This window comes from Indicator indicator, chromosome 1, assembly GCF_027791375.1.
Source record: "Indicator indicator isolate 239-I01 chromosome 1, UM_Iind_1.1, whole genome shotgun sequence".
Lineage (NCBI taxonomy): Eukaryota > Metazoa > Chordata > Aves > Piciformes > Indicatoridae > Indicator > Indicator indicator.
The window spans coordinates 122,345,141-122,358,891 of NC_072010.1; the positions used below are offsets into that span (position 1 = coordinate 122,345,141).

The 13,751-nt window shown below is 36.1% G+C and overlaps 1 protein-coding gene across 1 annotated transcript in view; it reads left to right on the top strand.

The window, feature by feature from the left end:
- CFAP47 (cilia and flagella associated protein 47) overlaps nucleotides 1–13,751 on the top strand; it is a 286,222-nt gene that overhangs the window by 158,430 nt on the left and 114,041 nt on the right. The window contains 1 exon segment of the mRNA XM_054395813.1: nucleotides 611–748. Coding sequence (XP_054251788.1) covers nucleotides 611–748 — 138 coding nt within the window.

Consider the following 13,751-nt stretch of genomic DNA (forward strand, 5'->3'; position numbering starts at 1 on the left):
ATCACATCTAGGTGGGTTTTGAATATCTCCAGAGAAGGAGATACATGCCAGATTTTTTTTAAATTTGATTTTATATTATCAAATAGAAATCTGCCAGTTTAAAAATGGTTTTACACTCTCGTGTATTTTATCTTCCCTAAGTACTTGATTACAACTTAACAGATAATGCAAAAACATATTGCAGGAGTATTGTAACTATTACATTTATTATTTTTTAGCACTAAAATCAGACACTGTGACTTGAAAACAGGAACAGAAACAATTAAGACTATATCTAGGAAATTACACTGGAAAGAAAGATGCTATTATTGTTCACCTTGTTTTATAATGTTTAAAACATGAGTTTGCTTCTATTTCTTATTACCAATCTGTTCATGTCAGTAGAAAAACAGGTTCTTTTTGGGACAAATGCATTAATTTCCATGAACTCACTCAAGACTTAATTTTTATTACCATAATTTATAATTGGATGGCTGACACCTGGAGTGGAAGTTTTACTTCATTTTTTATTAGTTTTGAACTGAGGAAATACTACTCATACACGACTGGCAGTTTGTTTTATAAAGCTAATGCTCCAGCTAATATAACACCTGGTATCTATTTGTTTTAGGTGTAATTTCATTTGTTGCTGAAGATGAAGACCAACAACAGTCTCAACATAACAGCTCACCAGAGAAGACAGATGGTGAACAGGCCCTTCAGAAGCTGTCAGCAGAGACACCACAAACTCTTGATGTGGCAAACATGGGTATGTTTGTTATTATGTTCATTGGCAGTTTACATAAACTTGTATCACAATTCCTTTATAAATGAAATGTATGTTTAATATGTCAGGTGAGATGCCTGCAGACAGTGTTACAGCAAATATTTAATCCAGGCATAAATGAAACTACTTTTCCTTTTATGATTTTTGAAACATTTTAATGATGTTTTAAACTGAGTTTAGTTTTTCTATTTTTGCAACTATGTCACTGAATATTATGTGTTGATGGAGAGTGGCAGCACTTACTAAATACTTTCTTTGCAAAGTATCCAATAGTATTAAGATCGCTGGTGTCAAAGTAGGCTGCTTCTGAAATTCACATCACTGCTCTTCATTCCACTGTGGGGAAAAAGCCTTTCTTTTGAGTGTGAGTCATAGGTGGTCTTTTGGCCAGTTAAAGTAAAATTGAGAGGAAAAGATTTTAGAATACCTGGTGCACTTTCAAGTTGTCACCTCCTATTCTATTCTAAACTGTTTCTGCATATTTTTTGACATTTTAAGTATTCCAGGGGAACACATTTGTGCTTAAAAATGTGCACACTTAACAACCAAGTTAGTTTTTTTGTTTGTTTTTAAATTAATTTCTCTGTTTTCTTTACATTTGTGAATTTAACTTTGCCTATAGAACTCTGCTTTTTATGCTCTTAAGACCTAAATTTAAAAATGTATTTAAAATATCAAGCGTTATGTTAGATGGCTAATGCGTATTTCTCACAAAGAAAGCTATCAAGGAAAGTTCTTTTTAACTTAAAAAAGATATTATTTTAATCAACATTTAGTTCTTAGGAAATTAAGAAGAGCTTGCAATTGGCAACCTTTGTCTTCTTTGTACTTTCACTTCAACAGAATCTGTCTAGTTCTAAAAAGAATTAAAAGTTAATTTTATAATTAATAAGTAATAAATAAACCTAGTTAATCCAATGTGAATCTCAGAAAAATATGTTCTTTTATAGTCAATTAGTGTCTGTATTTAATAATATGTAGAGGATTGGAGATTAGTATCCCATCTCAAATGTGAAGCAGTCCTGACTATTTACAATCTGTATAGACAGGACAGAAGTAAGAAGCAGCAGCTCAGAGAAATGAAGTGACTGTTCACAGCAGTAACTTAATGTTTGGGGGAGCATTAAAACACTCACAGGCAACTTCTTTACCCTTCAGAAGCCAAAGCCCTATTAATGGATAGACATTGTCTCTAATAACTACTGGATTTGGGTTTTGATACATGTCTTTACACACCTGAGACTCCTGGTGTGCTTAGCTTTGTGTACACTCTGCTTCTTTTTAACAGCTGTAGTTAAAACAAAACCAACAACAAAACCAAAACTAAACACCAAACCAACCAACCAACCAAAAAAGATAGTCAAGTGTATTCTGCAGCTGTGTAGCTCTTATATACAACCAGGACTTCTAAAATGATATTTTTGAGCAGATAGTTGATAATACAATGTGAGTTTAAACTATAACAGAAGTGGAAGTGGAAGATAATAATGTAGCTGTACATGACTAACTGCTGTTTTCAAAAGGATAGGGAAAATAATTGGAAAGACAATAAGGTGACCAAAAGACTAGGGATTTTCCATAGTGCTTATGAGGTGGAGAAGACTGTTACAACAGTGGTAAAACTGTAGCAAAAAACCAAAAGGCAAGTGAATGATTGACAAATGGAGAAATGATGGTTTGAGAAGTCTAGAAATGTGAAGTGGAAGGTTTTGAAAGCCAAAAGGAAAAAAAAATAAAAAAGAAAGAAAGAAAGAGCTTTTTTGAAGACAGTACAGATTTGGATCTTCTCTCTTGTATGTTTAAGGGGAGCACTACTAATGTTGAAGAGATGATTTTTTTTTTCAATTCCAACATGATGAGCTAGAAATAGGAGAAAATCCTTAAGAAAGCAATTAGAAAAAGAAGATCTAATCAGCATTTAGCTTTCACTGTCTTCCAAGGTCCAAGAATGTTTCCTTTCACTGTCTTTGTATAACTACCTTCTTAATCTGAATTTTCATGTACAGCAACATGGAAGTTGGTGGACATTAAAACTCACACAATGACTCACTGTAAGTTTACAGAAGGATTTTAACAAAGATTATATTAAGGTGATATATGCAGATAATGCAGTAAACATGAGAATTAGCACATTTCAAGATGCTAGGGCAAATTAATGATAAAAGAAATATCAAGAGTAAGAGAAATATTGGAGATAGTATTCAAATCTCTACTGAAAGCCTGCAAATGATAATTAATTTAATTATGATTCTTCTGTTCAAATCAAGCACTTCAGCTTATAAGATGTTTAGGCTTTGCCAAGTTAGGAATCATCAATCTGCACCTAGTAGAGGCTCTAACTGGAAGTAACTGCAAATAGAAGGTTAAGAAAGAAAGTGGAAGTTTAACTGAGTGGATTTCTCAGTACTGTGTCTATCACTGATATAAATTGAGAACACTGATTTTTTTTTTTTTTTTTTGGTAGAAAACCCAATGCCTGTTCAGCATTTGCTATTACTATTACTGATAAGCCTTTTCTCAGTTTGGTTCCCCAAACTTTCTGATCCATTTATGCATTTGGAATGTCTTTTTCTCAAATACATTAGTGGGTGATTACCTCGACCAGCTCAGCAAATTATTAGACTGATTAGCTCAACTCAGCTTCCTTTTTCACTGCACACTAATTTACATGGATATAATCATTCCAGCATACAGGCTCCCATTGGTAACTGGAGCAATCTACACAACTTACTCATATATGGCTGTGTCAAGTTACTGCATCTTACCTTTAACATAATAGTTTTCACTATTTTTCTGTTGCTGTGTTTTGTCTTTGTCCTGTTTTTAACCTACATGTTTCTAGTAAGTTGTGCTAACTGAAATTTCATGACTGCTAGCACAGTTTAGGGTGTCATTCAGATTGCTTTCTAAATTGGACCTAAAGTAGGACATGGGAGCCAAATAAATGATATTTGTTATTAAGTCTAATGATACTATGTGCTTTTAAGCTTGTACCACCCCAGTTGCGTCTTGGTTTTATCCTTCACAGTTTTCTTTTCTACCTATATTTCCTCTGTAGTTTTTAATAAAAATTAATTACTCTGTGGCTTTTCAGAGGGGAATGTCTGATGGCAAGTTCTGAGATTTACAATTTCTTACTTGTTGGGTCGAATCCAAACACTCTGAAGTGGTTCTCAGAGTCCCCAGGGCTGCTGCTCTTACTGATCTGGGGTAGCAGAAAATAGTGGACCCCTGATGTAGAGTTTGCAGAGGCCAAAACAAAGGTGAGGTTGTCCATAGCTGAGTAAAATTAGAAAAAAATCTCTAATGCTAAACACAAGTATACCAAATCTTTCTGTTTTGCTATCACTCGTTGAAAATATTCCTTTTAAACATACTAGAAACCAGTACCTTGTTGTACACGCCTTAACATTCAATATCACCTTCCAGTACACACATACACTCATTATGTACATATTTACCTTTTTTCTTATTTTTTCCCTCTCCAAATTACCTTGTTAGGTGTGACTGTAAGAGAAGATAATAATTTCTAAATTAATTTTCATATATTCTTTTCATGATATCTGCCAAAATCACTCATTGTGCTCCCCTAAAAGTCTAATGATTTTGAAATTTGCTCATTTTTTTTCTTCTTCAGATGTAGCTAAGTGCAAGCACATTTAGGACTTGCAGTGAAAACCATTGATATAGCCATCCTTATGACAAATCCTTCTTATGCTGCCTTGTACCAGGGCAGGGGGAAAAAAAGAAAGCAAATCAAAACTCAAATAGAAAAATCTCTGCAAAACAAATGCAGTGACAGGGGCTTGCCCCTTTCTAAACTGACATGGGTTTTCAGGTTTTTTCCAAAGAATATTTCTACCTTTTGAGGGAAGAGGTCCCAGGGTGTTTCTTTTTTTTCTCATGGGAGTCACAAGTAAAATAAGGCAAAGTGGTTGCTAAGACTGAAGGCAGGATGCAGCTGGTTTTCATGTAAGATTTATCTTCAGATATTCCTGTATGCTGAAGTGCTAAAATCCTAAATAAATATTAGTCATTAATAGATATTTGTTTCATGCTCTGACTAAATGCTGTGAAGCCTCCTACACTTGCCAAAAGTTCCTCTCAAACTAGGGAAAATTTTTATACTCTACTGTGGAGTCCATGGTATCTTCTTGAACTGATTTGCCCTTGGACAATTGCTGTGTTGTGCTCTTTGCTCTGTAGCATACAGGCAACAGGGAAGATGCTGGGCTCAGCTTCTGCTAGACCAGCTGAGCTGTCCTCAGGAATGTGATCCAGCAGCTTTCCCGTAAAGCAGAGTCAAGAGTGTGAAGTTGCGGCAACATCCAAGACTTGAAGTGCAACTGCTCATCTCCCTCTCCTCCTCCAGAATCCCTCACTCTCTCTCTCTTCACCACCAATCCTCAGCACGGAGCTGATGCTTAAGCAACAGCTTTTAATGTTCATGCCACAGTGCTGAGTGCTACAGGTGCAGGATATTTGTTTATGCAACATGGGAATTTTGTGTGTGCCCTTGTCTTATTATGACTGCCTTCAGCATTGCCTTTAGCCGATGGTAATACTTCGCCTGTGGAATGCCTTTAGATTTTTATGCCATTGCCAAATGTTTTAATGTCTTCATACTTAAAAGGCATAGCATCAAAAAGATACACTATTTGTGAACAAGCCATGAAAAAAAAAAAAAAAGCATAGTCAGAGTGGTTAGGTCAAGGATTCATTTTGGGAAAGCCTGTTCTAATTATTTGTTTAAAGCTAATTTATCCTTCAACTAGGCTTTAAATGACAGGTGACAGTTTCTAGTCTGTTATTGTAGTTCTCATGATATGTCTGTGACAGTTAATTGTCTTTCCCGTTTTCTTCTGTCAATTGCTTCTGAACGGGTTCACTGAGGAACTGATGCCTTTGAAAGGCACATTGTAAATGTGGTCCTCCTGGACTTCCAGGCTTGAAATCAATCCCTGAAAGTCGAATATCTGTGGTAGAACACTGGGGTATTTTTATAATGTAGATAATGAAAAAATTACCTTGTTCCACCAACCACTGAAGGTGAAACAGAACTCAGCATGGTGACAGCTTAAAATAAAGCTTTGCTTTTTTTTCATTATAATTTTTTTAAAAGATCATAAGAACTGAGCATACCATGATAAATGTTAGGATTTATTCAGTATTAATGCAGTAATATGATTAATGTGGTATATCTCATGCATATTTATTTCTGGAAGAATTACTATCTTTTGAACAGGAATAATCTTTAAAATAATGTTGAGTTATCTAGCTCATAAATTTTGATTGTGTAGCCAAGCTATTTTTCAGTCTAATCCACACACTGCATGTATAAACATATTGTGCTCCACCCTCAGATTAGTTTGTTTTAATTGAGTCTCCTTCTTCAGGAAAAAAAAAAAAGAAACTTAGAGAAGAGATAGAAGAGATATTGAAAGAAAATAATCCCTATGTAAACTGCATGCATATTTGAAAATGTGAAATACAATTAGGGCTTTTTATGTTTTTAATAGCATTTTAACATGTGCAGCTATGCTTATGCTAGTGTATACAAGCTTTTGGGGATGGTTTGGCATATGTAAAACATTAAGGATTAGACTATTTCAGTGTTTTTTTCCTTTGTTGAAAAGAATATTCAGTTATTGTTAGCTTTCTCAGTAGGAGCCCTTCTGCAATACTGCAGTCTGCTAAGTGTTATGCATTTTCCTGTGCCCTTCTGAGACTCAGAACAGCTTGATTCCTCTAATAAACTAGGACGTTGTTTTGAAACAATTCAGATCTAGCAATGCTTCAAGGACCTGTGGCCCACATGGCATTTTGTGGGGCATGGTATGCGTGCAATTAAAAAGCTGTGCAAGCGAAGCGTGGCAGCCCATCTAAAATTAATAACAAAAGCAGTCTGTAATTGCTCACACTGCAGTGCTGCTGGTGAAATTCAGGTTGCATCATCCTTCATGCCACAGGTGGTTTAATGTTGCTGTGCTGAGAATCTTACACCTGCCCTAGCCACAAATAAGTCACACCATTCGTAAACCTGTACATCTGTATTCTGTTGGATGTCATAGCATGTGGGTTTGCATTTGCATATAAAGAGATTAGATTTTTCTTACCTAATTAAAAGAATTCTGTGATCTGCCTTTTGCTTGTTCTGATAGCCTGTGTAAACTATAAACCATTTTGCTGAGAAACACATTAATTCTGTCGTGTCTGGGAGACCTCAGGTATTTGTATATATGTGGAATTTTGTCCCTTAAAAGCCCATTTAATGAATATAGATTCTGGTGGGGAAAAAAAACCAAAATCCTGTGAAAATATTATGGGTGTATTTGTCATGATTAAATGGTTAGATATCTGGACTTCTGCCTGTCCCTCTCAAACTCACCTGTGGAAAGAGAGGTGTGACTTGCACCTTGTTGAACTGAAGCAGCACAGCAGAACTATACTGAATTCTTCTTCCCCTTCTAATCTGGCCTTTGGCAATAGGGCTAATGTGATAGGTCTAAGTGTAAACCCTTACTAGTAGTCTGTGACAGAACACATTCATAGTGATATAAAAACAATAAGATTTTGGAAACAAAATAGCAAATGAGCTATCAACAGACCAGTAGTTTCTTTACAGCCAATGCCCTTGCTGTTAGGTTTGAGTGTTTGAGATGCTCTTTATCTAGGTCATCATTTTGCCTTTCCTACTTTGTTATGCTCACAATCAATTCTGATTTTACCCCTTAGCAAGTGATGAACTCACAGAGAAGACATAATAGTCACGAAAAAGAACACTAATATTTACCAGTTCCTTACGGGTGTATAGACAAGTATAGAATAGCATATAAGGGGGTGAGGAGAGCTCAAAGGGAAGGTCCCTGTCAGTTTCCTCTATTCATGCTGTTTCTCTTGCTGTGACCTGTGAAAATATGCCTGGGTCCAGAAAAAAGGAAATGTCAGACATAGCCCAATCAGAGTCACAGAATCTGCTTGGAAGAGACCTCAAAGATCATCCAGTCCAACCTTCAACCAGTACTGAAGGGTCAGCACTAAACCATAGCCCTAAGCACCAGGTCTACTCACTGTTTAACACCCCCAGGGATGGTGACTCCACCACTGCCCTGAGCAGACCATTACAATGTTTGACAATCCTTTCAGTGAAGAAATATTTCATAATACCCATCGTAAACTTCCCCTGGTGCAGCTTGTAACCATTTCTTCCAGTTCTGTCTCTTGTCACCAAGGAGAAGAGGCTGCCCCCTCCTTACTCCAGCCTCCCTTCAGGTAGTTGTAGAGAGCAATGAGGTCTCCCCTCAGCCTCCCTTTCTCCAGACTGAACTACCCCAGCTCCTTCAGACACTCCTCGTAGGCCATGTGCTTCAGGCCTTTCACAAGCCTCATTGCCCTTCTCTGGACACACTTCAGCACCTCCATGTTCCTCTTGTAGTGAGGAGCCCAGAACTGAACACAGTGCTCGGAGTGTGGCCTCACCAATGTTGTGTACAGGTGAATGATCACTTCCCTGTTCCTGCTGGCCACTATGTTTCTAATGCAAGCCAGGATGCCCTTGGCCAACTGAACACACTGCTGACTCATATTCAGTTGACTGCCAACCAGTGTCCTCAGGTGCCTCTCCAGGCTACATCTTTCCAACCACGCATCCCCAGATCTGTATCTTGCCATGGGGTTGTTGTGACCCCGGTGTAGGACCTGACACTTGGCCTTATTGAACTTCCTACAATTAGCCTTGGGCTATCAGTCAAACCTGACCAGATCCTGCTGTCAAAGCCACCCAGCTTGGTGTCATCTGCAAACTTACTGAGGGTGCACTCAATCCCCTTGTGCAGATCATTTACAAAGATATTAAAGAGGACAGGCCCCAGTACTGAACCCTGGGGGACACCATTAGTAACTGAGCATCAATCACGATGAACTGGACAGTTCATAACAAGTGGAGCTTGAATCAAATAAATGTGGATTATTTTTTTAGTTTCTATAATTCCTTGAATCTATTACATATGTGGAAATACAACACATTTGAATTACAGAAGTATTTACAGGATTGTCTTAGAGCAACTGTTTGGAATATCCTATTCCTTAAATGTGAGAACAATTTCCTTCAAGGTGTATGTTCAGTGTCTGAAGCAGAGGAAAAAATCGTGTAAGCATTCTTGGAGCTTGGCATGGCATACAACAATCAAGCTGTTGTATAAACAGATTCATGCATCCAGATCAAAGTTTTTATATAATTTTTTTTTTTGCAAATTTCTTTAAACTAAGCAGTTCAGACATAGCAATTAAAACATTAGATTGAGTCAAAATTATGTTTCTTAAGATGGCAGGGAGTATATTAATTTCCAACAGGAAATAATAGAATACATTATCCAATCTATTTTTTTTTTCATTTTACCATCAGGATCCCCTGCAAGTATTATTATAACTCTATTACAAGTAGTGATTCAAGTTTGGACAAGTCTTCATTACATACTACTACCTTTGTCTGCATTTGAAGCTATAACAAAGTTGTTCCTGAAGACACTCTTTGATTTGGTCATTTTAGTTGTCTAAGTCACCTCATTATTTAATGGATGAATTTCTCTCATGTCTTAGATCCTCTTGGCTATTTGATAGCCTACTGCTTAGATTTGCTAAGGATTTATATTTCTATAGCAGCTGCAGGATAAATGGCCCATATAGAATTCTGGCTTTTATTTTATCCTAGAGGCTGGATATTTCTGCATTCTTATACACTCCCTTATGAGGTAGGTTTGCCTAAATAAACAGCAAATGACCACTCTGACATTTTTACTGAGTAGGCAAAAGCTATTTCTTGTCCATTGTTATGGTGCCTACTGTGTCTCTCAAAGTATTTCCTTTCTCTGTGGGCACAGTAGAGTCCTAATTGTTCTTGACATACTTATGGAATTATAAATATTAGGGAATTACTATTTGTGTGCAAAATGTGGCACTTTATACATTGTGAGGCTATGTATATGGCAAACCTCTCCTCTTTCTACATATACATATATATATATGCAGAGCAAAATAATTTTCAGAGATAATGAACTTGGCAAGATTTGGGTGGATTTTCACAGAAAGAGTAAAAACTATATTTCTATATGTCAGGTGACTCCTTCAAAACAGGGTCTCTAAATGATGTGCTACAGCTTCTCAACAAAATACCTGAAAACAGTTACTGCAAAACAAATGTTTCTGGGTTCCTTTGGCTAGAAAATTCCAGAAAAGCAACCCCAGGAAAACAACTGGCTTGGACAATTTTGAATATGAAAGTTAGTTTAGCAAAGATATTAACAAATGTTCAGTGAGTTTTAAAATGAAAACAAGTGAAAAAAATAATAACCTTTTGCTTTCCCCCTTATTAACTCTTGTCCTAAATCACATTTGCTGCTGGTATTGCAAAAACTCAAAGTTCCCTGTCTTTGATTTGAGAACCTTGCATTTGTACATAAGAGGAGATCAAAATGGAAAGATCCTTGTGAAGTGTCAGGCTAAATTCACAATATGAATTCTGGTGATCATACTTTATAAGGAAATCACAGAACTATAAATATGCAAAAATAATTTGAATGTTGTTATAATATTAGCAGAAAGGACTGGAATAGTGCTGTTTTCCTGCATTTTACTTCTTTTATGCATCAAAAAAATAATTAAAATGTACTGCTGCAGTATTTGCATTTGCTAATAAGCCACTGATTGTGAGTTCTAACCATACAATTATTTGCAGAGGATGCATGTATCAAGAAGTTAAATTTTCTGTTTAGGCAGTTTGTGTTAGAGAATATAGGCAGTATATGTGTTAGACAATATGCAGCAACAGTCAGTCAATAGGTAAATGAGATGTCAGATACTAGAATGTATCTGGCTGGTGGTCACTTTGCTTTTCTGTGAGCTGAGAAAATAGTTTAGATGATAGGTTGTGGTGTCATTATCTGCCTGTTAAATATCACACTTCAGTTCACATCCAAAATTTGAACTGATTTGCAATGAACTGGCACAACCTTTACCTTAAAGTATCTGTCAGACTTCATATTACTGTTTGATGAATATTAATTTAACTGTCTATAGTGACCTTATGGATCCCCAAATATTTTTTTTTTTTTTTTTACAAATATAGTGGGGTTTGTTATTTTGTCTTTTTCAGGTGAGATTTTTTGGAAGGTATTTTGAGTCCTGAACACATGCTTGTATATCTGTACTGAAAGTTTCTTGTTCTTTCCCTTTCTGTTTAACACTAAGGTATATTCACTTTGTTCCAGTGAACGTTTGACTAGAGTTTTACATGAAGTCTAGAGAAATATCACTCTTGTGTGTCTGTTTCAACTGGCTTTCCAAATTTCAAACCACTAAATTTATGGAGAGATCATGTACCAGATTTTATTTATTATTCTGTCTAATGTCTTCTGTCTCACAGTGGGGTTTATTGAAAGCATGATTTGTAAGTGCTGTGTTGTAGATCTGAACTCAAAGATCTTCCAAATGATTCTCACTTTTCTGTAGATAGGCAAAGAGAAGAACAGGCAAAAAGTCAGCAAAGTTAAGTTACAGTTAAAGTTTCAGTTAGAAATTCTCATGTGTTCCAGGAAACTTGTTAAATTAGTTTCCTGGTGGCTAAAAGGGGTTAAAACTTTGAATATTAATGAAGTTCTGTATTAAAAATGAGGGTATATGGTGCTCATCCTTCCTTAGGTCTTTTTGATATATTTTTTAAGGCTGCTGAATTCCAAGCTGAAATACATAGAACTTGTATGGAAATATAGCAATTGATTTCACAGTAGCTCCTAAATTCAGTGGTAATTTCTGTACTTCAGTTGATTCAGTGGCATTTGCCTTTCAAATGAAAGACTTGTGCTGCTCACTAGAGTGTAGCTTCTACAGCCCTTGCATGTGCAGCAACTCATAAGAGCAGTTCCTTGCCTGTGTCAGACAACAGTGGTATGAAATTGGACTCTGTCTTCAGCAAGCTTATTTGAATATGTAGACTTAAATTTGTTACATTGACTGTAACAGAACATGACTTGGAATTTCATGATGAAGAACATCTAAGCATTGGAAGTGTATTTCACTATATATATTGGTGAAATATACTAGACCTAGAGAGCACAACACCTGGAGGATTGTTAGAGACACTTTAACAGATCTTAGCTGCTAAGACTTAAAAAATGAAAGGTTTGCTACAATAAATAAGTGCCATATTTGTGAGCAGGCTTCTGAGATTTAAGAATACATGCTGATTTTCTGCTCCTTTTATTTGGCTGCTAATTTAATCTTCTGCCTGTCACAGGACATTTTGTTTCACTAATGTACCGTTATATATATGCATATAATTCCACAACATGTTTTACTGAAATAGAATTTTAAGAAGGTATTAATTACACATTTTTTTCAATGCCCTGTTCTAAAATTACCAGTTCTAAATTCATGTTAATTTTGTATTTGATTTTTTTCTGGCAGCAGTTTGTTGATGTTAAATATTATCTGTCAAAGAGCTCTTAGCAGCCAAAAGGCTTAATAGTTTAATAGTTAATAACCTATTAAAAAGCAAAACAAAGCCAAACAACCCACCAAACCATGATCAACTAGATTTTTTCTCTCTTTAAAGCAATGTAATATATATAAATATATAAATGTCTGTATTTTATGTATTCATCCTGATGTGGAACTAGAAAACACCTGAGTATCATTTTAGGGAACTTCATGACTGGAAATCATCTCAGTATAAGTTATCCTACTGTGCCAAAGGTATATCAACCATGACTGTGTGTACATGACTCCTGAGCTGGCTTTTACTTTTTCAGGCATTAAAATGTCTATTTCTCACAGCTTACCCAAGCTGTTCACCTGGCAAGTGATTTCCTAGCATAAGTCACAGTTTATACCCTCTTAAAATATGTATTGCTGTGCTAAATCCAGCCAAGACACAGAAAAAAACCCCAACAACAACAAAAAAACCCCAAAACAAACGAGAAAAACTGGATTATTTTACTCCATCCCCTTTTGGAAGCGTATCAAGCATCAGTATTTGTGCCTTTTCTACTACTGTGACATAAGATGTCTTTCTCTTCTGTTCTCTCTCCCATCCTCTTCTACATGACATAGTTTATATCAGTTTTGTGTGCATCCTTAAATATTACTGATGGTTTTTCAAACCTTCCAGAGAGCCTCCTGGAAAATGTGAAGACCTCTTTTCCCATGATCACCCTTCAACAGCATATTAAGAATGAACAGTAATCTTTCTGTTATCTGAGATCTTACAGGTCAATACTGAGAGACAGAGTTACTTTGGGATTTTTTTCAGAAGTAAGACATTAAAAAAGTGAAAAAAAAAGAGAAGGAAGAAGAAGAAAAAATATCAATAGGAATAAAGCCAGATTTGGCAAGTGGAGAAAAATCAATAGACCTTAGACCATTGGAAAAACCTTTTCACATTTGAGTTATTAAAAAAAGGTGTATGAAAAGAGGGAGCAGGGAAGGTTAGTATATAACTTGTTTGTGTTCATTCTGTTAAAAAAACTGAGTGACGTGTGATCATGGTTGCATCTGCTTGGGACTGCAGTTCTAGTGCTGTTTTGCTTAACAGAGTACCCAGAATTCTAGTTTCATGTGAGCTAGAGATTGTGGCTATGAATGAGGGTGTGCTGAGCAATTTGTGGAACATGAATTAGGTATAACCTGGTAACAAGATGTAACTTGTTCCTTTGTTGATTTTGGCAACAATTCCTCCAGGCTGCTCCGTAAAGCTCTTAACTAATGAAGACTGCATGACCTAGGTGATCTGTCCTACTTCTTCTCTGCCCTTACCATTGTACATTTTTTTTTATGTTTTCACATGTGCTAAAGACTAGCGTTTGTAACTGTTCCCATCAGGGGCAGGAAGATCACTTTTAGCAGGAGTCTTTTGCCAGTCGTAGAATCATAGAATGTTAGGGTTTGGAAAGGACCTCCAGAGATCACCAGGTCCAACCCCACTGTCAAAGCA